This window comes from Channa argus, chromosome 2 (assembly GCF_033026475.1).
Source record: "Channa argus isolate prfri chromosome 2, Channa argus male v1.0, whole genome shotgun sequence".
Lineage (NCBI taxonomy): Eukaryota > Metazoa > Chordata > Actinopteri > Anabantiformes > Channidae > Channa > Channa argus.
In genome coordinates this window covers 13,095,524-13,123,331 of record NC_090198.1, presented here as the reverse complement: position 1 = coordinate 13,123,331, position 27,808 = coordinate 13,095,524, and the positions used below count along the sequence as shown (strand labels likewise).

General features: G+C 38.5%; 1 protein-coding gene across 1 annotated transcript in view; it reads right to left on the bottom strand.

Annotated features, from left to right (window-relative positions):
* Positions 1 to 212: 212 nt before the first annotated feature.
* The window catches only part of prmt3 (protein arginine methyltransferase 3), a 49,370-nt gene continuing 21,774 nt past the window's right edge, over positions 213 to 27,808 (bottom strand). The window contains exons 12-16 of the mRNA XM_067495584.1: positions 21,204 to 21,391; positions 19,255 to 19,341; positions 9,723 to 9,773; positions 8,807 to 8,894; positions 213 to 491 (exon numbers count right to left, since the gene is read on the bottom strand). Of these exons, the coding sequence (XP_067351685.1) occupies positions 382 to 491; positions 8,807 to 8,894; positions 9,723 to 9,773; positions 19,255 to 19,341; positions 21,204 to 21,391 (524 nt within the window). The 3' untranslated portion in view covers positions 213 to 381. The remainder of the gene's footprint in view (positions 492 to 8,806; positions 8,895 to 9,722; positions 9,774 to 19,254; positions 19,342 to 21,203; positions 21,392 to 27,808) is intronic.

Genomic DNA, 27,808 nt, shown 5'->3' with positions numbered 1-27,808 from the left:
GTCAAATTAAATTCAGTCCATTTTGTTTGAAAAAAGTACTGCATGAGCAATGGCACATGATCAGAGACCTAAACTTAAGACATTTGAAGTTAAAACCATATTTAAAAATAATGTACAACTGGAATACCCTTAAAACAAGGATTACAATTCACCTTCGCTGCTGAAAACTTTAGATATTTGATTAGCAAAACACACTCACAAGGACAAAAAGATTCTAACAAGATTGTGTTTTTATTACAAAGCACAGATCCAATCCTAAAACCTGAAACATCACAATCAAGAGTTTAATTTTATCCTGCCCCCACATGCTGTGTATACATGAACAGTCAACAAAAGAAGAGGGGCATGTTCGCTGAATGTTGTTCCATATGCTGGCTGACATCATTGTAGGCTATATGTCTGCTTCCTGTCACGGACATCCAAGGTAACCAACAGCGAGCGAGGATCCTTCTTGTTTTTACGCACAGTGATCTTTCCCTGGAGGTCCTCACCTAAAAACACAGGCAAGAAGAGAAATTCCACGGTCATACTTTGTTTTATGCTGGAGACAAGACAATCGCTTAACATAAGAGTTCCTCATCATCCCCGTGCAAATGGGTGAAAATAGCTACTGTGATATTTATCTGGAATTAAAATATGGAGTTAAGGCAGAGGGGTGCTCATTTTTACACTGTGTCTAATTGCTAAATTTCAATTAAGAACAAGTTTGGCTTAGCTAAACTAACTTTAAACATGGGAGAGTGAAACCTCTATTGGAATAATATCATACTCCAACAACCATTGCCCAAGCTTCAAATCACACCTGACAATATATTAAATCAAAGCTCAAGTTTAAAAATAGACTGAGATAATAAAACAAGAGTGCAACAAGTTGTTAGGGAACTACATTTTCCACGAGAAACCTACCTGGTTTTTCTTTCCCCTAACAGTGACCAAGTTTCTTGTTTACATGAGAGTTAAGAAATTAGCTTAGTCAATAAGGACAACTGTAACTTCATTCTACCTCATTCCATGTAAATGCAGTCAAGGGTACCTGGCATGTCATATTTCCAAAAGAAAGGAGAGAAACCAACAATGCGTTAGTTCACCTCTCATTACCTACCATAACAATGTGAAATAAATGTTTCTGCTTTTCTTTTAATTTGCATTTTAGCTTGGAGACCAATTACAATTTGTTTTGGAATAGCAAACAATGTATGCTGAGTTATTCATGTTTGCACCTGCACAAACAGTCATATAGGAATAAATGGATGGATTTTATTTATGTTCACCATGAATTCTGTACCCTCATTATCACACTTCAAAAAAAACTTAAAAAGAAAAAAAAAACAAATTTACTAGTCATAAAGTGATTACGATGTTTGTATAGAAAGAAAAATGAACAACTGCTCATATAAAGAAATCTCCCTGATGCCCTGCGGCACTACAGTGCTGCTGAGTCTCAGGCTTCTGAAGTATGAACAGAGACGCACTAGCACTTATAGAAATGATGATGTGTGTAAAGGCAATGTGGTGTAATGTATGTTAATAAGCAAGACTGTGTGTGGCTGTGTATGTGTATCAATGCAGGCCTGCTCAAATCTCCAGATGGCAGTGAGAGGGAAGCGCATTTACAGTATGATGCATGAGCGATCGGCAGGCCAGGAGAAGACACTGATGATTACGACACATAATCACTCTGATTAACTTCACGTTTGACTGCTGGAGGTAAATTAATGTTTATCCAAATGACAAACAAGCATCCTGCCATCCTCCCCCACCTCCTCTCTATGTGCCACACACTCCTCATTGCTGGAGGTTAGAGGAGGACGAGGAGGGAAAATGCTGACTGTGCCATTTCCTCCAGTGAAGCATCCACCATCATTGCTGTCATGTCTCACCCGTTACCATGCCAACGCCACAGTCACAGACTCTGTTGCTGGCGCCGCGCTCTGGGTCTTTCACTGCACTGCAGAGAGGGCAGAGGGCTGCGGTGTTAACATCGTTGGTGATTTTCTGACATCAAAAACCAGGACATCATAAATTAATCTGACCAATAATCTAAGGGCCTCAATTATATTTCAAGTCACTGTGTTGAAAGATCTCTTATCTCGTATGTTGAAAAACCAGCAAATTAGGAAACTGTAGGAAAATATATGCTGACCCTTCACTAAAAAATGCACTTTCCAGAGGCTGTTTAATAATAAAAATATTGCAAGGTTAGAAAAACATATAGTCTGTAATAAGCAACTAAAAGACATTGTTCTGTCTTCTACTCCATCACCAACTTAATGAATTGGCTCAGCAGCTGACACTATAGTTACAAGACAGCCCAACTATAACAGATAAGGTTGCTAACACACATGTGTAGTTTGTGTTTCTGTTTGATTAAACACTGGTGGTCTCTGCCTGTAAGGTCAGAGAACTCCCACTTTCACACTTTGAGGCTAATGAGGCTAGCCTCAAAACATTTGGTTTACACATCCAAAGATGATGAGACAAGAGATTAACATTTCAGCTTTTAGTACCAGGTATTTACATCTGGACCGGATACGCAGCTTAGAAAATACCTTTTGTTTGAATCCACCCATTTTTCATATGTATTGGAACAGTTAGACTTAAAATAGATTAAAGCGAATATTAGACTGTTTAGTTTAGTTGCAAATCCTTTGCTTGGAATAACTGCATCAAGCCTGTGACCCATCGACATCACCATACTTTTGCATTCTTCTTTTTGATGCTTTTCTGGGCTTTCACCGCAGCGTCTTTCAGATGTTGTTTGTTTTGCTTCAGTCTCCTCTTTAGCAGGTAACATACATACTCTATAGGGTTTAGGTGTTGAGATTGACTTGGCCAGTATAAAACCTTGCCAGTGATGAACTGTTTTGGCAGTGTTTTGGGGTCATTATCCTGCTGTTTGATGAAGGATCTCCCATTCAATGTAGTTGCATTTTTCTTTAAATTAGCAGACTGTAGACATCTGAGTTTATTTAGCTGCTGCCATCATGTGTTACATCATCAATAAAGATGAATGAGCCCGTCCCAGAAGAAGCCATGACATGACCTCCACTGTGTTTGACAGATGAGAAGATGAGATGTTTGGGATCATGAGCAGATCCTTTCTTTCTCCAAACTTTAGCCTTTCAATCAAAGTAAAGTCAAACGTTAAGCTTTGTCTCATCAGTCCATAAACCTGTTTTAAGGGCTCATCTCTGTACGTTTTGGAAAATTCCAGGGTGGCCATCCTATTCTTGTTAGTGGTATGCATGTTCTGGTGTATCCTCTGTACTTTTGTTCATGAAGTCTTCTGTGAACAGTAGATTGTGGTACCTTCACTCCTGCCCTCTTGCTCATTAACAGTTGTTTTAGGTTCTTTCTTTACAGCTGTCACAATGTTTCAGTTGTCAACTGCTTTTGGTGTCTGCTACTTAGTACATCAGTACTTTGTTTCTTTTTCAGGACATTCCAAATGGCTATGGCCAATGTTGACTGATTTTCCATTTTCTCTCTTCTTCACAATTGCTTGTTCTTCACCCATAGACAGCTCCCTGCTTTCCATGTTGGTTACACCTCTTAACTATAAATGCAGTCTGAACAGGCAAAACCCAAATCTGAAACTGAGCATAGACATTTAGTGCTGTTTATTGTTTGAATAATCAATGTCACCCACACACACCTGGGCAACAAAAGACACCTGTCAGTCCAATACTTTTGCTTACATGAAAAAGGGTGGGTTCAAACAAAAATCTTCTAAGTTGTGTATCAGATCTGTTGTAAATAACTTTCACTAAAAGCTAAAATGTAGATCTCTCGTCTCGTATTCATTGTTTGATGTTAAACCCAAATGTTTTTAGTCTACAGCAAAAATAAAGGAATTGGCCTTACTGTTCCATTATTTTGGGGGGGGACTGTAAGTTATAAGGACATCAGTCTGATTGATATTATGGGCAACTATGTGTGTGTTATGGCATGCTCACACATAAAGTAAAGATAAAGCAAAACAAAGAAATAGCTGAAGTCTCTGGTTTTGCAAATATCGATTTCAAAACATGCCTTTAATGGGTTACTGGAACCTAAAGATGACAGGTAAAACAACTGTTGCCACTATTGGTGTGTCTGTTGGCAGTAGCAGATTATATAAATTATATCATTGTAGGTATGTAATTATTATTATTACTTTGTATCTGCGTGTGTTAATGCACTGTTAGGCATGGCTCAAATATTCTGTTAATGACATAGTGCTATACAATTTCTGTATATGTTCAATATAATGTCTATTAGGAAAGGATTTTCTAAAAAAGTATCTTTGCTCCCACTAATGATTTAGGAAATGACACACAGTTGCTGAATTTCAAACTAACTCTAGCCTGGTGAAAAAAAAACGGAGCCTGGTGCTCATGGGAGCCCCAGTCAAACTCACTTTGGCAAAAGGCAGATAAAGGTCAAAGGAATAATTGTTTGACCTTTGGTAAAAAAAATTTAAAACAAAGCTGAAAGGGAAAAAAAGAGGTTTGGGGGCAAGGACATAACTTTGCAGCAACTGTCCAACTAATCCCTCGTATTTCAGATAAAACACACACAACCACCAATCAAGTGTCTGTTCAGCCATGCAACTACAGCAGCTCTGATGTAATCAGTCAGACCAAGCTCCCAATGGAAGAGAGCCTCTGTGTCTTCAATAAACTGGCCAATCTGATGCTAGGAGAACAAGCTAACCATGTGTGGAAATGAGTCGTGAATGGAGCTGGGTTTTCAGTATGATGCCGTACATAAACCTGCCAGTACCATTAAAAACCAAGCCGAAAAAAAAAAACAGCTGGTCTCAGCCCAACATAGCCTTTATCTTTGAAACAACACTGGAAATACACAAATCACAAATGGATCATAAGTGGTTCCTTTAAGCTGTCATCATTCCCAGATTTTGAGTTCTGATGTCTGGTGGCAAGAGTTTAGCCTCATTTCTTTCACCGTCTCCCTCTTGCTCCAGACTGGCTTCATTTCAGTCAGTTCATACTTTTCAGGCTTTTCCTGTTCAGCATGGAGCTACAGTAAGAAGAAGAGCTGAGGGGCTGTATATTCCAAGCACCAGTATGCAAACAACCCTCTGGATGAATTGAGAAGAAGAAGGTTGGCTTGGCTGAAGAAGGTTGGCTTGGCTGCTGCTCTTCCGACAGCACAAGGACCCTTCATTGCAAACAGGTGGGGAGGGGCCAAGAGGGGGGAAGGCTGAGTCAGGAGGTGAGTCATGAAAGTGGGTGGGAACAGACCATCCAGTGAAAGTCCTGACATAGACACACACCCATGTCTCAACACCTCTGAGAGGCCCCCTGTGCAGGTAACCAGGGTACCGCGTTGCCTCAAGAATCATGGGACTTTCTTGCACCAAATTGTCCTCTCCTTTCTCAGATGAAAATTAAGTAGGTGAAACTGCAAAAAGGACCCTCCTCTCCAATACTAGAGCTACAAAAACACACTAGAGCATGATAAATGATTCACTGTTTAATTTATTATGCTGCCAGCTGGGAGGATTTGCAGGGATGTTTTGTTCCAGCCTGCTGGGTGCCTTCTCTCTTCCGCTGGCACCTCCCACAGAAGTGCAGCCTCAGAGTTAATTACTGCTGCACTCGTACAAACACATCAAATAGGATTCAGTCTCTGTCACAATAAATCACCACAGACATTGGTATTAAAACAAACCACTGGACTTTTATGCCCAGCCCTCATTTCAGCCAACTAGAGTTGAAAGTGCTTTTCAGTCAACACTTAGAAAGAGAGGCCACTGTGTGTGTGTGTGTGTGTTTACTAGAGAGTTTTAGCATCTTCAAGGTGACTTTAGGAAGTGTTCTATTATAGCCAGAGGAGAGTTCAGTGTAGACTTCTGGAAGAACTCTTGTGAATTTGAGTGCGTAACGTGTTGTAAAGCACACCCTAAGAGTATAGCAGGCAGCCGGAGAATGCTGTTAAAACCTCCATTTCTGGTTTACAGCCCCTGGAGAAGCCTGACGACCGTCAGGGTGTCGGTGTACAGTGAGTACATCAATAACCCCCTGCTCACTCAATTATTGCTGCTTTCATTTTCTTTTTTACTTTAATTTTCACTGCCCGTACTGATTGGTGCACAGACCATATACAGCATAAGCACAGACAGAGTGAATTATTGAAAGTGATGTAAAGTGCTTCAGAAATAACTGACCAGCTGATAAGAAAGAATAAATGTAAAGAGTAAAAGAGCACCCGTCCCAGTTCATACAGTTGAATCATGTCAGACATGCAGGCCTGTGCAACACCATGAAGGGCTTTTAAAAAAGAATTTTAAAATCAATCTAGAAAGTTACAGGCAGCCATTGTAATAGCTAATAGATTCAATGTTAACAAAGAAGAAAGAAACTGAGAAACTAAATGAAAAAATTAATAAATAAGAAAAAGAAAGAAAGAAAGAAAGAAAAACTGTAATATTGTGTCTTGGATTATATGTATCATTACTGGATTAACCTCATAAATTTCCCAGGTTTTAAAAAGTTGCTCCAAAGGTATTGGTATAGGCTCATGGGACCACACCAGCTGCCAATTAAATTTTGTAGTGTGTGACGAAACCAGGCAACAGGAATTCCATATGGACATGTGCAAAGTGGGTCAGCTGCAGCTTTGCATGTGTCCATATTTGACTTTTTTGCCCTAAAGTTGAAATTAATGGAATATCCAAAATGGGATCTTCATGGGAGCAGTAATGGGCACAGAAAGTAGCATGGTAATCTGTACGTTAGGTTTTAACAATCCTTGTATTATCATAAAAATAAATCATACTATATAATAATTATAATAACACTTATACTAGCACAATGTACAATAAATATCATGATGCTAGCTTCCAATTTATTACTGCATGTGTCCTGTATTTACTTTTTAAAATTTCCAAAATCTCTGAACTCTACTGATTAACACCAGTCTTCAGAAACTAATTTTGATCAAACCATCAGTGCCTTCTCAAGACTTGTATGAAAAATCTCCATTCATTATTTGGCTTTTAATTTAATTTGTCAGATGTCTATGGGCGCATGTAAGTGTCTGAGTGAATATTAAACACGCAGACACACAAACGCAGACAAACTTGTGTTTGTGACTTCTGCATTGAGTTAGCATTCTGTTGTCCTCAGCTCTCTTTATTTAGATAGTGTATGTTTATCTGACCCAGCAGAGCATACAGCCTTTGATAGTGTTTGAGCAGAGTCAGAGGTTTTGACGTTCTTATCGTACTAGCCACCAGACATAAAACGCCTTCATCCCTCTGTAGGTCATTTATTACTGTAGACTCCATCTGTTATCTGGCCAGTGAGTGGACAGCCAGTACAGAGGCTCATCCATCCGCACATGAGCAGATGCATCTGTGATTCTTATTATGATAATACATTAAGAATAGAGTTTTGTCCTGTTTTTTTTTATTAATGAAAGTTTTAACCTTTACAAATCTAGAACCCCTGGCTCTTCCCAGGAAAAATGCTATGTTGCACATGCTAAAGCTAGCTAGAGAGATGAAAAATTTATCTTTAAGATGAAATGGAAGAATAAGGTTCTGATGCAACTTTTACATTTTTATTATTTTCTAGGGTTTTTGTTGGAGGGTACTTACATTTGGGCTCACAGTGTGAAAAATGTTGGGTCAAATTAAAAAGCAGAGTTTGGATAAACTGACCACATCTTCTTATTTTAAATGGGACCTTTTTGCAGTCGTAGGAAGGAAATTACATGTGGCGACCCTGAACTCACGGGATAAGCCGAAAGGACAAAAAAAAAAAAAAAAAAAAAAGGGAGGAAAATTACAGCATCATTCTTAAGAAAGTACCTACTCAGACATAAGATCTGAAAAATTTACTTAATTCTAAGAAATTTGATGGTTTGTTGTTTCCGCAAGTTGCTCTGGTCCCAAAGCTATTTTTTATTCTCTGAACAATCAATCAATAACTATCAAAAGAAACACCTGTCAATCAGTTGCTCACAATGTTTTTTATTATGTCTATATTCAAACCCCTGGGAAAAAAGCTTTTTGTTTTTACTTTCGTTGAATTCTGATCCCACATTTGGTGCATTTTTGGGATTTTAAATCCAAATGACTTTATTGTACAGCAAACACAAATGGATTGGCCTTGCTTGTCCAATCCTTTTTTTTAGCATATGTCACAGCTTTAGACTGTACACGTTTTTATAGGTGGGCGTTTGTTTTTGATTCTGTAAAGTTTAGGAGCCCAGATTTCTACTACAACAGACCTAAATACACACATCTCAGTATGTTCTTTTGTGTTTCTTAAACAGTTAGTTATTTTATATGTACAGCTATGCCCCACAGCAACCAGTACCATTAATTATCGTTATTAAAAATTGTAATCTATGGATACAGTGATTCTATACATATTTCACAGGTCAGTTACAAATCACTCCACTTTTAATGTGTCATTATTCAGGGGCCTGTGTCTGGCTATCAGATGAAGTTTTACATGCTGTCTCTGATGGCTGAAAGTGATTTGTTTTGATCCCTCGCTGTCTCGGTCGGTGACAGATAACGGGTGTCAACAAGTCTGGCTACATCTCCACCACAGACAGATTACCTGCTGCAGCTTGCTATAATCCACCACCAAGGTCCACAAGAGAAAAATAATATCAAATCACAGAGTATCAAATTTTAAACGCATATGGCACAAATCTGTGAAACACAGAATTGTACTTTACCATGAACGTAACTGTTATGGTCTCGGTAAAGTTGATAGCATTAAATTTTAGATGCAGTCTTTAAAGGGGTTTTCCTACCTATGTGTTGGTTTATATGGTTACTGACCTGCTTGGACAGAAAATGGCCTCTCCAGTAGGAAGACAGCTTGTTTCCAATGCGTCTTTGTGACCTGAGGACCTGTGGAGAACATCACCTGGGAAAAAGTAGAGGGAGAAAAACAAAACAACAACCAAAACAATTCAAATTAATTCTCTCTGAAGAGCTAGGAGCAACTTATCTGGTAGATTCTTCATAAAAATGTTTGTAGGCTTAAGCATTTGCTAGATAAATGTTAGATACAGATTTACTACTGGGCCATTTTATTGGAACTAAAAACTGAAGGCACTTATATTATGTTATCGTTAATAAGCAATACTAACAGAAACAGCTACTTCTTTATAAGCACACCTGGAATGGCTCTAGAATCATAAATGAAATATTCAAAACAAACAAATCAAAGAAACGGCTCTCAGGGGTTTTGTTTTAATTGCAATTAAGCTGCAAAAGGCTCAAAAGCTTAGAAACTGTGTTCAATTCCACAGTTTCTGTGAGCCGACAGTAACTTATCCAGCCCAGTCAATCACCCAGTGCAGACAAACCATTAAAAGTGAAATGTATCGAAATTATTTATGGCTTAGCCTGTATTTAAATGAAACTTATCTTGCATTTATAAAGCAAACAGATAATCCCATTTTCAAGCATTGCCTTCCCAGTGGAGATAGTTATTCACTGCACCATCCATATTATATTATTATGTGTCTCATGTACAATAGGAAGTGCAATCAAAAGACATGTCTGTATTGCTCACAGAGCTTGCATGGGCTGTTCCAACTCGCCGGGTCTGCTGGGTAAGTGCTTATATCAGCAGTCGGCTAGGACATCCATCGATTGCCAGCGAACACCTCAGGGAGGAGGAACACGCTAAAGCGTGAACATAATTGAGTTTCTGTTAAAAGGCTTGGCTGTTGCTATTGCTGCTTACCTTGTTGCTGCAGCCTTTGTCAAAGAAAATGTCAAAGTAGCCGACAATTGCCTGCAATGAAATATGAGGGGCGTGTTAGAATGTGACAGTACAATAAACTATTTGATTTGTTTGACTACACTGCAATTCTGACATGCAGCTTGAGAGAGAAAAGTCTTTTAATTAGAGGGTTTAATTAGAGTTAGATGAGCTACTGTGTTTAGCAATAAGGCAGTAAAACCAAATTGAAAAAAACATTTACTTGTTAAATATTTACAGTTGTCCTTAAAGTACTATTTTATGGTGTTACCTCAGAGAACTATAGAGTAAAAATTATTGTGTTTGTGAGTGTGGGTGTACTGTATGTATCATCTAGAGAACTGTATTGGCCACTCTGATACTGATATTGTGGATATCATATTGACTAATATGAGAACGGCAGTTTTATTTTCTTCAACTAATCTTTATCTGAAAAAACTGGCTTTTTTTATTTGGGCTGAGTCAAATGTCCCATGTGCTCTGTCTCACCTCATCTGGGAGACTTGTCACTAGACAAAAGAAATAAATTATGAGGCAGCCACCAACAACATTCAGGCAATTTTGCTGACAATAAAATAAATCCAGCTGGGTACATGAAATTAGCTAAGGTGGCTATTTTGGTTAGAGTGTTGCAGCAATGTGAAAGCACTCAGCAGAAAGGTGGAATCACTTGAGGAAAATGAACACAAAGTGTATAAATATGAATGTATGTTCATCTGACTAATGTCCACTAGGGAAAAGGAAAGAAATGACAATTCTGTACTTGCAGGGGAACTATTTATGTTGGTAAGACTTGGCAAACAAAGGATAAACTAGCCAATCCGGGGCTGTACTGAATGTGTTTTGTGGTCTTAGATAAGACCAGAAATTACAGATTACATTTCCTAGAGACTGGATAACCAAATTAAATAATTAATGCATGTAAATGTCAGATTACTAATTCATTTAAAACATGCTTTTAACTGTTAATAGTTTGCAGAAACATCTGAATGAAAACCAATTCACACATATAAAACAAACAGAGGGAACGTTCAGGGCCAGAGTGCCTTTAGGTGACCGTCAGATATGTGAGTTAAAAACTACCCCCAGGCTTGTTTTCCTTCCATTTCTACCCCACTAGAGGAAGAGAGGCACTCCATCAATCTCAGGAGCGCACTTGTAGTGGCAATGATGCAGAACTAATAGCTTTTAATCCTGACGCAGCTGACAACTTGGAGGCCAGCTCTCTGAGACAAAGAAGAGCCAAATCAATGCAAGGGAACTAAACAGAAGACAGAAGTGGGGAAGGTAGGGACACAGAGAGACGTAAGCCAGAAAGAAAGGTGAAAGAAGAGGGAGGGCCAGGAGAGCAAGAGGGTGATTGTGTCATCGGGAGATGCCAAATACTATATCATCTGTTCATTACAAGTCTCACAAATTGTGTTAAATTAATACATTTTTAATTAATGGCACTTTCTTCATAATGTATCTGTATACAGCACACACACAAGGATGCACATGCAGACTTGATAATCACAATGCCGTCAGAAGATGCGTTCACACACTCCCTCAACCTTTATCGACTAGGACAGTCAGAGACAGTATCGCTAGATAACAGCTCAACCACAAGAAGGGAACCCAAAGTGGATAAAAGAGCAAGTCAACGCAATGCAATTATGGCATTTAATGAATGCTAAAGAGACGCTCGGTGCTGCGGTAATTAGGAAATTAGACATAATTACTCGTCAGGCAGAGCGGATTCACCTCTCTCAGCCGGAGAGGCAGAGATCATCCTCATCGCGCCTCGCTGATGACAAAGCCTTGTAAGCGTGATTGATTGTCAGTTCTGCGTTGTGCAACTTTCACAGTGCAGGGAGATGGGCAATTAAAATTTAGGCCACTGAACGAAACTTTCCTATAGAAAACCAGCAAAGAAACTCGCTGCCTTACTGACACATTAATATAACTGAGAATACCACTGCCTTAGACAAAAAAACTATGTGAAACTGTTCCAATAGGCTTGATGACATAACTGATACGGACTGTAACAAGACGTTACATTATTTGAATAGTTTTTGATTTAAGCTGGGCTGGGGGAAGAGAGTTTATAAAACTTCTTTGGGCCCCACTGAAAGAACTTAATGACAGTTTACTAGTCTGAGCTGTATCCACAAATATTTAAACACACATCAGCTAGTCACACCACTCTAGTGGGTCACATGTTTCTTTATTCTATTCTTGGTTGACAACAGTTAGAAAAAAACAGTGGTTTGAAGTGAGCAAACATGAATGCAATAACAATCATCTTCAGATGTAACCTTTTGAGATCTTAACACTAAGTTTAATGAGATGACTTAGGCTGCACAAAAAAGAAATCGTGCCAAAACAAGCTAAAAAGAAAAACCTAGGAAAAGCTGCAGAGTGGCAAATAATTAAACTTTAAAACACAAAATAAAATGTAAAATCTTGCATTTTACATAGTCAGAAAATAGTTGTCCATTAAAGACCTGGAATTTTTTTCATATTAAGGTCTTTGTGCACCCAGGACAAAGGACAAGAACAAGGAACCCTTTAAGCATAGAGACACATTTGTTCACCCCCACACACCAAAAACAGGACAAATCAGAATGAGCCCTTTTTATTTTCATCAATGTTTAGCCTTGGGCCCTGGCTCTGTCTGTGATAAGTGATGACAAAGGGCTTCTTGACAGCCCACGGAGGAGGCTCCACAACACTACAGCTCTCCGGCCCCCATTCTCTGGGAAGAGTGGTGGGAAAATTAATAATTATCATCATGGATAACACCAACAGGGAGCAATTCATCATCGCTCCCCTTTCGCCCGGCTGTGTGTCAGCGAGCCGCGTGGTCCGGCCAGATACTATTATACAACAGTGTGGGGACATGGGGAGGGGGAGGTAAAGGGAAGGGAATGGGAGGAGCACTGAGGGGGAGGCAGGGGTGGGAGAAGACGGGGCTAATGTGGTTTTGATGGGGTTTATCCAGGCGTGGAGGCTTCAAGCACAACCAACTCATGGATGGGTTGGTGTGAATTCCCCTCCACCACCTAGCTCTCTTCTCCCAGCCTCTCTGCCCAACTGCTACCAGTCCAGTAAGGTGGAACATGAATCAGCCTAGACTGCAGTGCACCTTCCATCTATGTTACTCACTCACGATGCTTCTCAAGCAACTGAGCAACAGCAACAGCCAGATGAAGGTCTAAAGCTACACAAAATTAACTGTGACTAGCTGCATCACTGAGCTTTGGTCTGAGGTCCCCTTTAGGCCCCCCCTGAAACTTTGCTCTTATTGAAAAACTATTTACTTATCTTTCTAACATTTGACAAAAAGTAAACATAACAACTTAATTTTCATGGACGTTTCTGTGTTTGGTTTCTTGTGGCAGCGTAAATAACCTAATTTTGTGACAGCTTCTCTTAAAAAAACAATGCATGTTGTGATGCATCTTTATGAATTAAATAGTAAGGCCACGCAGTATTAATTGGGGGCAAAAAAAGACAAAAAAACAAGCAGGCAATGGATGCATAGGGGCCAGGACAGCCTTGCCAGCTTAGGCTTTGAACACCCCAGCTCTGTGATGGTGTTTTACTGCAAGCAAACACACATAAAATTCTCAAAATTCTCAACTTCTTGGATATTATTAAATCACTGTAGCAGGATCAATGCAGGTGCCTCCAAATTAAGAGGAACAATGTACAAAAGCAGTGTTTATATCTTATGCTGTGGCATTGTGCTCTTATGGTACTGTTACTACTTTAAATACCTTTTTGTCACAGCAAACAGGCCATCGTCCAGTTTACACAGGTCCACACTTACTAAAGTGAAAAAAATGAACTTAATCATCAACTCACTGTATGGCAGCATTAACTGCATTTACACAAACACTGTTTTCCAGAAAAACCTTTTAGCTTCTGCTATTTCTAATTAATCACCTTGTTAGCGCCACCAAGCCAAAATTTTCTGGTGCTGCCACCAGTTGAAAGTTAGAGATGGTGAAGGGGATGAGGAGCACCATCTCTTTTTACTTGACACTTTCTAACTGGCATCTATTTCAGAGACAATAAAAAGTAATGGTGTTCTTAGCCTTTGGAAATCTTAAAAAAAGAAAAACTTACTATAGTGACATTTTATGTGGGAAAAAAGTATGTCACCCATTGAAGCAGTGTGACTCACTATTTCTTTATGTGACAATTATGTGACAATAATAGGTCCCGTTTAGTTTAATTCATGTATTGTCTTAATTTTTCAAGTTTTGGTTTCTTGTCTGTTTCACATCTACATTGAATGAAAGCAACTTTTGTGTCCAGTGTTCACTTCCTTTCTGGCAATAGTGCTCTCCTCTAGCCTTTGCATGCACATGAAAGCCTCCTATTGGCTATACAGGTATAGGTATGTTAATAAATATAACACCAACTTTTACAAAAATTCTCCCTTTAAATACAGCAGACTTACATCTGTAGAGAAGCACCAAGGATGGCTTGTACTGTTGTACTGTTTCAATTATCTGTGTGTTTGGTGCACTCTTTGATGAAGTTATGTAAATCAATTTAGTGTAACCAATATCAATCTAAGTGATTGCCCACATTTGTTAGACAAGCCTCAGTGTGCCTGAAATTGATGCATCTGACTGATGCTGGATGAGAGGGTGATAACAAAAGATGATGTTTTCCTAGGTGAAATTTTTTTTACATTTTTGCTTAAAAGAAACATATCTTGTGGATGCATATAATCTGCCTTTTCTGCTGTGTGTACCAACACAGCTCTATTGTTCACTGTCTTTTCTGCAAAGGAATGCTCTGTATATGTATAAACAAATGCTCTTAAATTGTATAAGTTGCAGTTCAGCCAAATGCCACTACATGTTGGTTCGTGAAATTGTATTTTTTGAATCCTATCATCGCCCAAGCACAGGGCAGATCCTCTCAGTATGATATATGATATATTTATACAGTATCTGCATCTCACAATAAGCTACAGTTTGTGGTCCATATGAGTTCTTCACAAACTCAATCCAAGATGCCAAGGCTCCTTCAGTTGTCCTACCATCATCTAAATGGTTCCATCTCACCTGTGTGAGTAGAAAACTGTGGACAGCATCTTTTATTTCACTAAATACTTGCTTGCTTTTACCACTTAAGGTTACACAAGACAGACAACAATTGTCTTGTCAATTGTCTTAAGTGGCAAACATAAGAGTCTGATCTGTGGTGACAGGGAGCAGGGTGGTAGCAAATGAGCAGCTGAAGAGAAGACACACACTGGGTAGTTGCAATGGACAAGGGGGATTCAGAAGCAGCTGTAACTTTACACTTTGTGACAAAATGTAAGTTACAAGTTACATATTTGAACTCCTATTAAACTTACTATAGGAATGGACACTATGACATACGGACAGGAGTTGAACCACCACTGTGAAAATGACCCTTTACATACTTAACCAATAGCCACAACTTAACAATCTAAACAATTTATGACCCTGGTATTTTAACCTCAAATAGAGGAACACAGTATCAAAATGAATTTGTGTATTTGAGGTGGGCACACAACACCAAGAACATAACTTTACCAGCATGTGCACACATGCACACACCATTATCCTTCCTAATTTCACCTTTAAAAAACTGGATCAAGATCGATGCAGCAGAACCCAAGATATTGCCTTTATAATTTCAGGCATTTTTCCTCCTTGTCAAAACCTGGTGCCTCCCTTACCCGTGAAGCAATTAGACAATATTTGGTTAGTATTTGTAAGGCCACTGCATGCAAAAAACTTTTCCAATTCACTTTTGTTACAGATTTAAACTCACTGAAAAGGAAAAGCCGAAAGGAAAAGAAGGAGATTTAGCCTCAAGTGACATAAAGTAATTGATTGAATGTCAAGTGTCGTTCTCTGACTCTCATTCTCTACACATTGTAATACATATTGTAGTATTACTATACGCAGAATTAATAACATGATTTATGTAAGACCTTCTAATGTTACGGAATTCTTTAAACAGAAAAACGTTTTAAAGAAAATGTAAAATCTACTCTCTTCCGCTTTAACTTCTAGGATGTTAAAATAAATTAATGTAAAACATTTGTTGATGGTCAACATGGCTCACATCCCAAAGTGTTAAAGAGTGGATTTTTCCATTAACTATTCCCTTCTTAATGTGATCAAAATCATCCTTGAGGTTGAGGAGTGCTTGTGCTGTCAGTCTAGAAGGCCATTTCCTCCAAAAGCTATTTAAGTTTGATGGAAAGTGGCTAAGAGATGAATTGCAGAGACATTCTTCTATGTAGTGGTACGGTAGCTACATCAGCCGCAGTGAGAGAGGGGTTTCAAATTAATTACAGGCAGAAACTTATTCTCTCCTCCCATGCTATCAGCATACATCATCAGTCTGCGGATGAGGCGTTATTAAAGAAAGTTTCAGCAAAAGGTGTATGTACGTGCTCATATGCATGTGGTCGTATGCTTCATGGTTTGCAAATGCAGGCGCTGTATGCACAAAGCACAGAGAATGCAAGATGTATAAGGGAGTCAAGGAGAGAAGGGATTATAAAAAGCTAGAGTGAGAGGATTTGTTTTGTGCATGAGCGGCGCAGACGCAGGGTTGTGCTGTTCATTTAATGCAAGGTTAGGCAGGCTGAGCTGATGAATGGACTGTCGACGAGAGAACAAAAGCCGACGCTCCATCACAGGAAGGGAGGCACAGCAGCCCTCACTCACTAATCAGTAAACACTGGTCCAGGAGCGGTTTACCATCACAGATTCTAGGCTTAAATACTGAGGAGCTGCAACCAATACAGATCACAGTTCAGTATCTTTATGGTAACTTAACCCCACTCCTGCAGGTCAATAATCCATCTGTAACTCCTGGGACAAGGTTGGCAGCTGGAGGCCAGTATCTTCAACATGCACATACAAAGACAAAAGCCAATGTATACTGTTTTGCATACAGCATCAGCATTCTAAGTGATGAGAAGTATAGAATAACAGTAAAAAAGTAAGAAAAAACAACTGTGCACCTACAATCCTGTAAAAACAAGAACCTAAAAATTATTCTTCTGTACTATATGATCCCATCATCCGTTTTGCTGCTGCGGACCCCTAACATGGACTTACTAGAAAAAGAAACTGGATGTTTTCAATTACAGAGCAAAGAAGACAGGAAAAATGAGAGGATGTTTACAAATCCCATTAAATACACCAGCCTTACCCAGGGAGCACAGGCCAGATAATAACCACCTATTGATTATCCATTAAAGCAATACACAAGACAGTGTGGTAACACTGCAGCACAACACAAAGCTGCTTTAACACAATGGACTCTTTTTCTTTCAGACAGATTACTTCTACAGTTCAGAGTGTGCCTGCAGTACCGAGGCTGTTCTGTAGGCAGTGGGTGGCTGCTGGTAGATATGTGGCTCATACACTGGAGGAAGTTCAGGGGAAGAGTGTGAGGACAGCTGTAGTGGGGTGGGGAGTTGATGGTGGCTGTATCACAGCAAATAGACTCATAAAACATTCTCCATGCTTTGGTGCCTGTAGCTGACCTTCACTAAGGTCACACACTTCAATTTTGTGTTGAAGTTGTTGCTGAGGTTGACTTACAAACCACAACTCAGATGTTCAGCCAGGTTTCAGATACATGTAATGTCTAAATACCTATACAATAGTTATATAGAGCTCTTAATTTATGCCTTGTTAAAAAAACCTACATTAATATTGAGTGATAAATATGAGCCAACTACAGGTTAATTTCAGTTGTTATACACTACTCACAAAAAGTTAGAGATACTCGACTTTCGGGTGTACTGTTTGAAAAAATTTAAAAAGGTCATGCTACAGCGATATTATATCATGAAAGTAGGGCATTTAAGTAGAAGCATGCAATGGAAATTTATTTATCTCAAACAATTTATTGAAACAAAAGCTAACGACAATGGTATACACAGCCAAAAATGTCAGTGTCTCAATCACTTGTCAATGATGTTAAAATGTGACGACGTGCAGAAGAGGACTGTTTAAATACTAATTGTCACTGAACCACAACATTTAGTTGTCGATTCATGGATCAGACACGATCAATTATTCACGTTGTTATTTTTCCAGCTAATCACCTTGTTAGAGAACAGCATGTTAAGCAATAGATACTGAAACACTGAACAGTTGGACATGTGCATTCAAAACTTATGTATACGTTATATAGGATATAGTGCGTTTGAGGTGTGTTCTGAAATTTAACCTAAAAATCAAATATCCCCAATTTTTTGTGAGTAGTGTGTATCTGAAATCCCTATGCTAGGTTTTATTGATTTGATTTTGTTGTACAGATAGTTGTAGCACCACCGATCACTAGATAGATGTGTTATAAATAATCAGATCGTATCCTTGTATACACATAATCATGATTACATTTAGTCATTCACTTTGTTAGCCAGACAGGGCAGGCTGTTACTGAAAATGGTAATACATTACAGAAGTGTCAGAGTTGTTACACACGCTCCCACACACACATAAAAACATAAAAAAACAAAAAACACAATTTATACATATAGTAGTTATATTTAGCCATGCTGATAAATATGGTTTAACTAACTGGAAAAATACATTAGAAAAAGTCAACAGGGATGACCATTTCCAGAAACAATGTATGATTCCCAGGCTCATTAACAAGTATAATAAGAGTTGAGTGCCTGTGAGTCTTACTCAAGGCAAACATGGTAGTCGATATACTTTATGTAGTGAAAAGCTATTTGTTTGTTTCTTTCTAATTTGTTAACTGTTGAAATTTCTGGCCCTTGAGAAAACAAATCATGTGTTAAAACACATGGCTACCTATTAGTCTGATGCCATCTTTGAAATCATTGAAGTCTTCCAATGCACTATAAACTGTGTTCACATGGAAATGGACATCAGCTTTGATCCTGTGGATATATGACCGGGACAGGGATCTACAGTCTAAGTTACCATGTTTTTAACACATGCAGCTATTTAAGGCTCGAGTGCGACAGGTATATTGTGACTGTGGAAGCAGGTGTGTGAATATGAGAATGACAGGGCTAGCAGCCTGTGAACATTTACTATGTTGTATGACATGGAATTCAAATCACATTTCCATTTCTGCTTTGATTTAATTTGAAACCTCATTAACTATCCAACTCACAGACATCATTCTAAATATAATCCATCACTATGAGCTTACTGATGGCTCTGCCTTGTTCCTTTCCACCCAATATCTCTGATAAATTACAGGTAATAAAAGGGAATGCGTAAGCTTCTGTTTTCCATCTTTTGATTATTTCATAATGTTTTGGGGGTAGTCTTTAATATTATACACATTTGGGTTAGAACTGAAATAGGGGAAAGAGAAATCAATCATGCAACAATACTTTCTACTTTCTACAGAGGCACCCCATAGGACCAAATACTTTTCTGATTTTTTAAAATAATTTTCTTTAAACATCATTTTGAGTAAAACTCAAACCTTATCAACTTTAAAAGATTTTCAAACATGTATTACTTACTGTGCAGTCTGTAGTGTTTGTTATCTTTAAGCAGAAATCTGATGTAAAATCCAGATCAGACAGACACACTCTGTTGCAGTCAATTGTCTGTTGAAAGTCAAAAACACACATTAAATTATAGGCTACCAAAAGAAATCTATGTTCAAGCAATACAACAAACTTTGTTTACATGTACTCAAGACAATATATGATTAAAAAAATCGATTTATTAAAATTATATTGTCCCCCACTAACGATACTGACAAAAATAACATCACTAGCAAAGCTGCTAAATTTCACCTACTGTAAAAATAGTAAAGAGTAACACTTGCAATAGCTGTGCAAAAATAACAAAATAGTAAAGCCTACCCATAATAAATGCATACCTAGATCTGAACATTTCTAAAACACAAGTGACCTACATTCTGTACCGTCTCTGAATGCAGCACAGGACACAGTAACAGTTGCCGACAGGCGACTAACGCTAAAACTTCTATGACGACAAGATGTTACTTTCTTTTAGCATGAATCACGCACAGTAAGTGGAAGAAAGAAGACGTGCGATGTCTGCCATTTTCATATCACTGACGGAACTTGACATGTTATCTTTGGTTATATTTTGTTATCTTCACCTGCTGTGGTCGCCATTACTCCAGCTTGTTGACCAGCAAAGTCAACACATGCAGGCATTTTCCACATAATTCAAAAACAAATCTAGCACCTTAAGTTTTTAAAAATGAACCTATTTAAGCAGAAGATTGTATTTTTCATTTTCTCAATACTATAATCTCTCCACAAACCTTCTTGGTAATTATTTTCACCTAATGATGATCTCTCACTTACTTACTCTCTCACATAAGGACATCAAGTTTTTTTTTTTAAGGCCACTATAGCAGATAAAAAACAGACACTGAGAATTTAAACACACAAATAATTTCATATTAGAATACATACAGAACTGATGGTTTCCTTATAATGTGCCCTTATGGCTGTTGAAAGCAAAAAATGTTAAGTCTAAACATAAAACACATAATGATAGGCAGGTTGAAAACTTAACATTCCTGAACCTGAACAGTCCTCTCTGTTCTCACTGAAAAAAGATCTGTTTTGTAGGAATTTATAATTCAGTGAAAGGGCTCTCAATTTTACGGAATAGCAGCCAGCCTTAATGGAATGTTATTGGATCGTATCAACATGAGGCAATAGAGGAGAGTCCATGTAATTTGGGCATATGGGCTGTCCATTTGTCACTGAAGGGGAGAAACTATTGATTAGAGGATTCAAATTCCATTATATCAAGCTTTACCTTCATTCATCACATCCTTAGAGGGAGGACATGCTACTTGGCAAACAGGCCAACAAGTGAAGAAACACATGATAGTATAAAAGACAGGAGAGAAGGACATTTCCGCACAGAATCAGACACTAAACACTAAAACACTAAAAAGATTCAAAAAAGGTATCTCTGTTCTTAGATGTGGGACTTTGTGCGAGTATGTGCGTGTTTGTTTTATCTCTGCGCTGTGTGTCTGCTCTACCATCAGCTGAGTGAAAACCACTCTATCCACAGGGGGCTGAGAGTAATGAAGTTTCCTTAAGAGGAACTTAAACAAGGATTAGACAGATCAATCACCCAGCGCTACAGCATCACGACAAACACACACATACACGCAGCTCCAGGCCACATCTCTCTACAGCTAAGGACTGTCCTCACTGTCTGTCTATATCCTAACAGTTTGGGCCTTGCAAAAATGTATGTGAGTCCTATTCATTGTTCTTCCTGGAAAGTCTAAATAATGTCCAGCAAAAGTACCCAGTAACATTTAATTTGGTAGAGACAAATCACAATGCAGTCATTTTAGAAATATGTATATTGATAAACTATTGACTACTTTAATTCCCAGACATCTTTATTGATATTGGACCTTTACATTACACTGCAAGTACAATGCTGCACTATATATGTTTACCTGTATGACTGCAGGTTCAGAGATAAGGGTGTCTGCTTTCACCACTTCCACGACGGCCTCAGGCACCACAGCCTTCTTCATGCACGCCATGTTGAAGCCATACACGTCATCCCAGAATGCAATTCGATCTTGATGCTTGTGCGTGTCTCCCACTGCTGCCAGGCTGATGTTACAAAGGTCCGGATAGACTATGGAGAGATTAGAGGTGCAAAGCAAGTCAAGCACAAGGTTGGTGGTATAAATCCTAGTGCCTCTGAACCTTAGTATGTCCATGGCAGAAAGCAGCTGCCATAATAAACGAAAAGGCACTGAACTGAACATGGTATGCACAATAGTAACATTATTGCAGTATCATTTTATAGTCAGAAAAGTTTGGTTATTCAAACCCTTATTTGTCAAGGACCCTAGAGAAATGATTGACTGACTGACCACTAGAAACACACAACACCAGACTGACATGGTGTCAAAGGTGACCAGGGGTCAAGGACTACAATGTGGGGGAAAAAACAGTAAGCATGTACCAAAAGTAAAACTTAATTTGTGTCCATATTCTTAAGTGGACCCAGGAGGTACCCAGCAGAGAAAAAAAAAGGATTTTAGTTAAATAATTTTAGTTAAATAACAATGCACTTAAGTGAAACCTGAATTATGCTTAATACATCAAACGGCCAAAAGAAACTACGCCACAAACATATGTGCAAGTATCAATGCACATATTTTTGGAGGTCACTGCTTCTCAATATGTATTTTTAGAGAGTTTAATCATGCTGCCTGGTCTGCTATGAGTGAATCAGCTCAGGAATTTATATTGCTCAAAACAGATGATCATTCATCAAAAATGGAAGAAAGGGTGGACAAACTTTTTCTCGCAGTTCTCTGACAAAAATTTAAAAGTTTTCAAATGGTTCAACAAATTTAATCGGAATGCCTTATCTTGTGGGTGTGGAGCTCTGCATCAATTTCATGAGGTTGCTGTAATGACTGTATCCATCACATGTGCACAATACATGGCATGATGACCATTTTGTCCTACTTTAATAGTTTATACCTTACACTAACATCCTAACATCAACATGCTGTTATTCAACATACCATTTCAACAGCAAGGAACAAAATACAAATATAGCAGCCTCCACAGCTCAAACAAGTTTACGGCAACAATTTGGAAGACTGGTGAGTGACATCCTCATGTCCAGCCACAAGGGCATCGATCTGTGAGGCCAAACACTGATGTTGAACAAGGCCAGGCTCACAGTCAGTCTACCATTTTATCTGCACCGACCTAGAAAGGGCCAGAGCTCATTGCAGTTAGTTTCTTCCACACTTAACTATAAACAACAATACCTCAACTGTGCACCAGTATGTTATTAAAATATAGTGTATTATGACCAATCCCAAAAAGGGCATGGTTGGATTTACATATCTTTAAATATTACACTTAAGATTTCTTTCGACTGCATCAACTTTCATCTGACTGCATCAAGAATAGTATTACTTTTCTTGCATTTGTTTGAGATCTGTTCCTCTAATTTTCTAGGAAGACTGAAAATTATGTTTTGTGGTGAAGCATGAGGAAAAAAATAATGATGTGCCTCAACCAAGCAGACTCATAACTCTGGGTGAAATAATCTATAAACTGCTCATGCTAAAACCATTGATTTGGAAGTATTTTCAAGATTTATATTAGTGGTCAAAACAGTTAAAACCTGGTTTTATAGACAAGCTGCTGAAAATAAGCATGGCCATTTTTGATCATACAAGCTGCTCTTTTTCTTTTGGCTGACATAGGAGTGGGCGATACATTAAATATTCTTGATGGATTGCGGCTTGTTCTTGGTAGGATGAGGCTCGCTTTGGTCTTTTGCTTTTCTCCTTCTCACAATCCCCTCTCAGTATGCTCTACAATTTCTTGGGAGTTCTCATTTTTGAAACATTATATCCCCATTTCAATACCTATCCTGTTAGCAGGACACCAGCATCAACCCACCTCACGCTTATGTTACGCAAGGTTTTAAACAAATGCAACCTTCATGCTGTGCTAACAAATGTGAAGGGACAGCTGTCATGGAGGGGAGTGTTTACAGGAAAGATACGACATCTTAGTCAAAAATGTTGTCAAAAGAAACACTACGACATATGTTAAAATGTTCAATATGTCACGCTGTTGCTGCTTTATACTTATGCTTATACTATAATACACTTAACTTGACAGTGACTCCACAGTTCCTGACCTGTGTCCACACCACACGTTTGAGTAAAGTTACTGACTGATAAACTGTTGGATTGCTAAAACAGAGGTGCTTTATAGTTCAGAGTGAATGATGGCACAAAGAGACAGAAGAGGGAGATAAAATCCGGGTGCTACAATGAAAAAGTGACCTAAGGAAAGTGAACAGAAACAAGTGATTTTTTTTTAACTACCTATTTTTACATAGTTGTAAACTAAAAACCACGGTAAAATATTTTCTATATTTATATTTGTTTTGAATAAATATTGTTTTCTTAAATTTAAACTTGTTGGTTGAAAACCACTAATGAATATAAACAAAAATGTTTTAATACAGACATATGTCAATGGAACTATTAGGATCATGAAACTGGTGTGACGGTGTGCAGTAAAGGGTTAAATTGAGCAACTGATGAAATGCTTTACAGGAGATTTCAAAAAGTATTTCCAGCTCTTAACTTTTTCCACATTTTGTTATGTTACAGCCTTATTTCAAATTGGATTAAATTCATTATTTTTCTCAAAATTCAACAAACAATACCTCCTAATGACAACTTGAAAAAAGTTTGTTGGAAATCTTTGCAAATTTATTAAAAATAAATAAATAATGAATTTGATCCATTTTGGAATAAGGCTGTAGGATAACCAAATGTTAAGAGCTGGGAATACTTTCTGGATGCACTGTAAATGTTGTTGCCAGGGTTACCAGGTTTGTTTTTTCCTGGGAAACTCTCCCATGTACATCTGAGGGTCATTCTGTTAAGCTTTGTTAGAGTTTAGAGTAAACTGGCAAAGAAGGGTTGGTCTGATGTTCAATATCCCAGGGTCTCTGTATAAAAAGAGCTTGAAACTGACAGTTGATAAGCAGTGGTTGTTGTTGTTCTTAATATGACATAACTGTTTATTGAATAAACATAATCCATGTCTTAAAATGAGCATTAAACACGAGTCTTAATGTCTTCTCATTGTGTTTTCAAATCTGAATGCATTCAGGGTTAATATGCTTGGTGATTAAGTCATAGTGGAGATGCTTGGAGCCACTGGCACCCCTACTGTGAAGTAACATTAACTGAGACAGAGGCCTACGGCTTAAACTAAAGTTTAGAAAACACTCATGAGGACACATATTTAAGTTAATACTTTAACACACAACTTACTACTACTAACTGCTGTAATGCAAAAGGTTAACTGGAACAATAGCATAGCAAAGAGTTAGCAGACAGCAAGTCCTTGTTTCTGAAAATAGTAAGGAAATTAGGTAAGAAATATACAGTATTAACCATACATTCCTTCCATCCATTATCTGTAACCACTTATCCTATTTTGGTGGCGGGGGTGGGCTGGAGCCTATGCCAGTTGTAACAAGGCAAGAGGTGAGGTACACTATGGACAGGCCTGCTGTCTAAGGGACAACATAGAGAGACACACACAGACAAAGGAAACCCACGCAAGGACAGAGAGAACATGCAAACTCTTCATTGAAAGGTCACAGCTGGCTGGGGATGCAACCCCTTCTAGCTGTGGGGTGTCAGAGCTAACCACTCAACCACCATGCTGCCCTTAACTATAAGTTGTTGTTTGTTGTGGTGACTGGGACACAGACTCCAAATATGCTGGCACATTTGGAAGATGATTTCAAATGTTTTACAATTTTTAAAAATCTTTTTGGAAATAATAAACTGAATATTAAGCCAATATTGTGTTTATAAAGCTTTTGTTCAGTGCCAGAAATGTCAAATACATAACATCTACCACTTTTATCACTAAAATAAAAATAAACAGTTGGAGAGAAGTAAAACTTCTTTGCAGGGAAAATTTGTCTGGTTGCAACGGCTACAAAGTTGTATTGTCATAAAATGTATAAAACCACCTACAATTTACATAATAAAAATGTATCTCTTTATAATGACTGATTTATTTAAGCTTTAGATTTGGTTAGTTCTCCATGTGCTGAAAGTTCTACAGCAGGTACCTACCACCTTGGCATACTGCCATGGGGGTGGCACCTGGCACCCCTATGGCTCTTCCCCTGAACATGACAATCGCAAGAGTTAGCAGTAGTAATGCAGAAAGCAGTAACAAGCAGTTAGCAGCAGCAACATATAACTAACAGTACTCAGAAGTCAACAAGAAAGAAGCAAACAATAGTTAGATATTTTAGGAGAAATCTTATAAATGGTCTCCAATCATATGCAATTCTACCTGTGGGATTGGTGGATGACTACTCTACCTACTGCTCTACAGTCGCCCATCTTAGTCATCTGATGACTGTAAATACTTTGTTGGAGTGCACAGAAACCATTTAATGCCCTGAACTAACACCAGGAACTCTATTTATCAGCGTACCGGACATTGTGTATTGTGTAGTGTTATGGCTAATTCCTCTTATATGCAGCACAGGCATTAACATAAATTGAAACCCTTCATTGTGTGATCATTAAAAGAAGGTCAGAGTACTTTAATTGTTGTTACCCAAGTTTTGCCAAAATTCTGTTTAGCATATTATTGGGGGGCCTGGTGGCTCAATGGGTAGAGCATTTGGCTGGGATGCAGGATCCAGCCTTAAAACTCATGCCAAATCAGCTTGTGAAACACATTCCTCTGTGGCGACCCGTGAAAGGACAAGCTGAAAGCCTCTGATTGAATGTTTAGAATCTTACTGAGAAGCGGTGAGAGAGAGCGGTTTGAGGAGTTTTAACTGTCACACCTTGAAACAAACTATTCTTTTATAGTACTTTTTACAACAAAATGTATTCAAACAAAAAACAACAATGAAACAAAAATAAAAAACTAAACAAAACAAAAAACACACTGATCCTGAGTCTACTTTAATTATTGTAATAACTACCCCAGGCTGTAGAGCATAGAGCAGCAAATATATTTGAGTCAATGTTTTTTATTTAGATTTGTATCTTAAAATATAGGCATTCTAATAAGCACATTTTATTTATTTATTTTTTTTCCTGGGATATGGGCTACTGTTCAGTCTCATTACCTTCGACACATCGAGCTATAAAATGTGTGAATGGATGGTGACAGATCAGTGATGGGCAACTCGTGCCCTCTCATTATTAGCTGAACTGCGCCTGTGACCCTTTGAGTGTCAGTGTACCAAACTACTGTGCCCACACATTATACTATCCAGCACACACAAACAGCAGATTTGTCACTTCATTTTACTCTGATTACTGAACCAAGTGAGTAATTATAGGGGCCAGGAAAGAGAAGGAGGGAGTGCTGCTGATTCTCGTCCGAGAAACACACTGAAAGAGAAATAGAGACATTGAAATAAATAGGCGAAGGAGGAGGTGCAGTGCTGTGCTGTGGATGGAAACACACTAAGAGAAAAAGGGGGGTACAGGGGCGTCCCCAGATTCATGGCTTTGACATCTGCGTCCTTCTCGACTCACTGCTCCCAGCCCATTTGTCATGCCCCTTCCTACCCCCACCACTCTTCCCTCGCTCTCTCCATCTCCCCCATTGGTCAGTTGTGAAAAAGGAAAAGAGAGTGTGGGAGGGGGCATGGGACCAAACAGATCCCTTTTCCTGGATGCTTTGCTGTGCCAGGCATGCTGGGACAAATTTAAGGATGAAGGGGAGGTTAATGTAGTGGGGAAAATGAGCGAGCTGCCTTAACTCTCTTCTGATGTAGCTTAAACACACATACAGCGGCGCTGCTGCAAGGACGGACTACTAACTCACAGATGTGCATACACACTCAAAACTGAAAAGAAATTTAAGAAGCACTGTTGACAAATTAGAGTCAACACTCAATAAATTTAAAACGTTAGGTATGTATCTTTGTTTTAGGTATTACATCAGGGTGCAGCCTGTGTTAAAATGCAAGAATATTTGCTCCACAGATTTAATTATTATAATTACTGCCTTGGGCCTTTTTAACTCCTTATTTCACTCCATATACACACACACACACACACACACACACACACACACACATACATAAAGAAATATCTGAATTTCAGAGAATAATGTTCAAAATCTATAGACATATAGTATTTAGTTATAACCACAAAGAAAAGAGCTAATGTGCTGAGATATATAATTTGTACTGGGAATATTTATTGAGTGATTTAGTGTTTCCATTTAGATTATTTATTTCCGTATCAGAGCAGAATCAGTAAGGGCACCCACTGCTCCAGTGGTTGGAGCCAATGGTGCTACCAGATATTTTTTTCAGGTTTTAAGCCTTTTCATTTTATTTCCTTGACAGGCAGTAGATCCCGACAGAGCAGCCCATGTTCTGAGCATTAGGGTTAAAAGCTCATGACGAGCCATACTGTGTCCTCTGACCTGTTACTTTCTGCCTCAGCCAGGTCACACCTTCATCTGTCTAATCTCCCCCACTAAGAGATCTGTC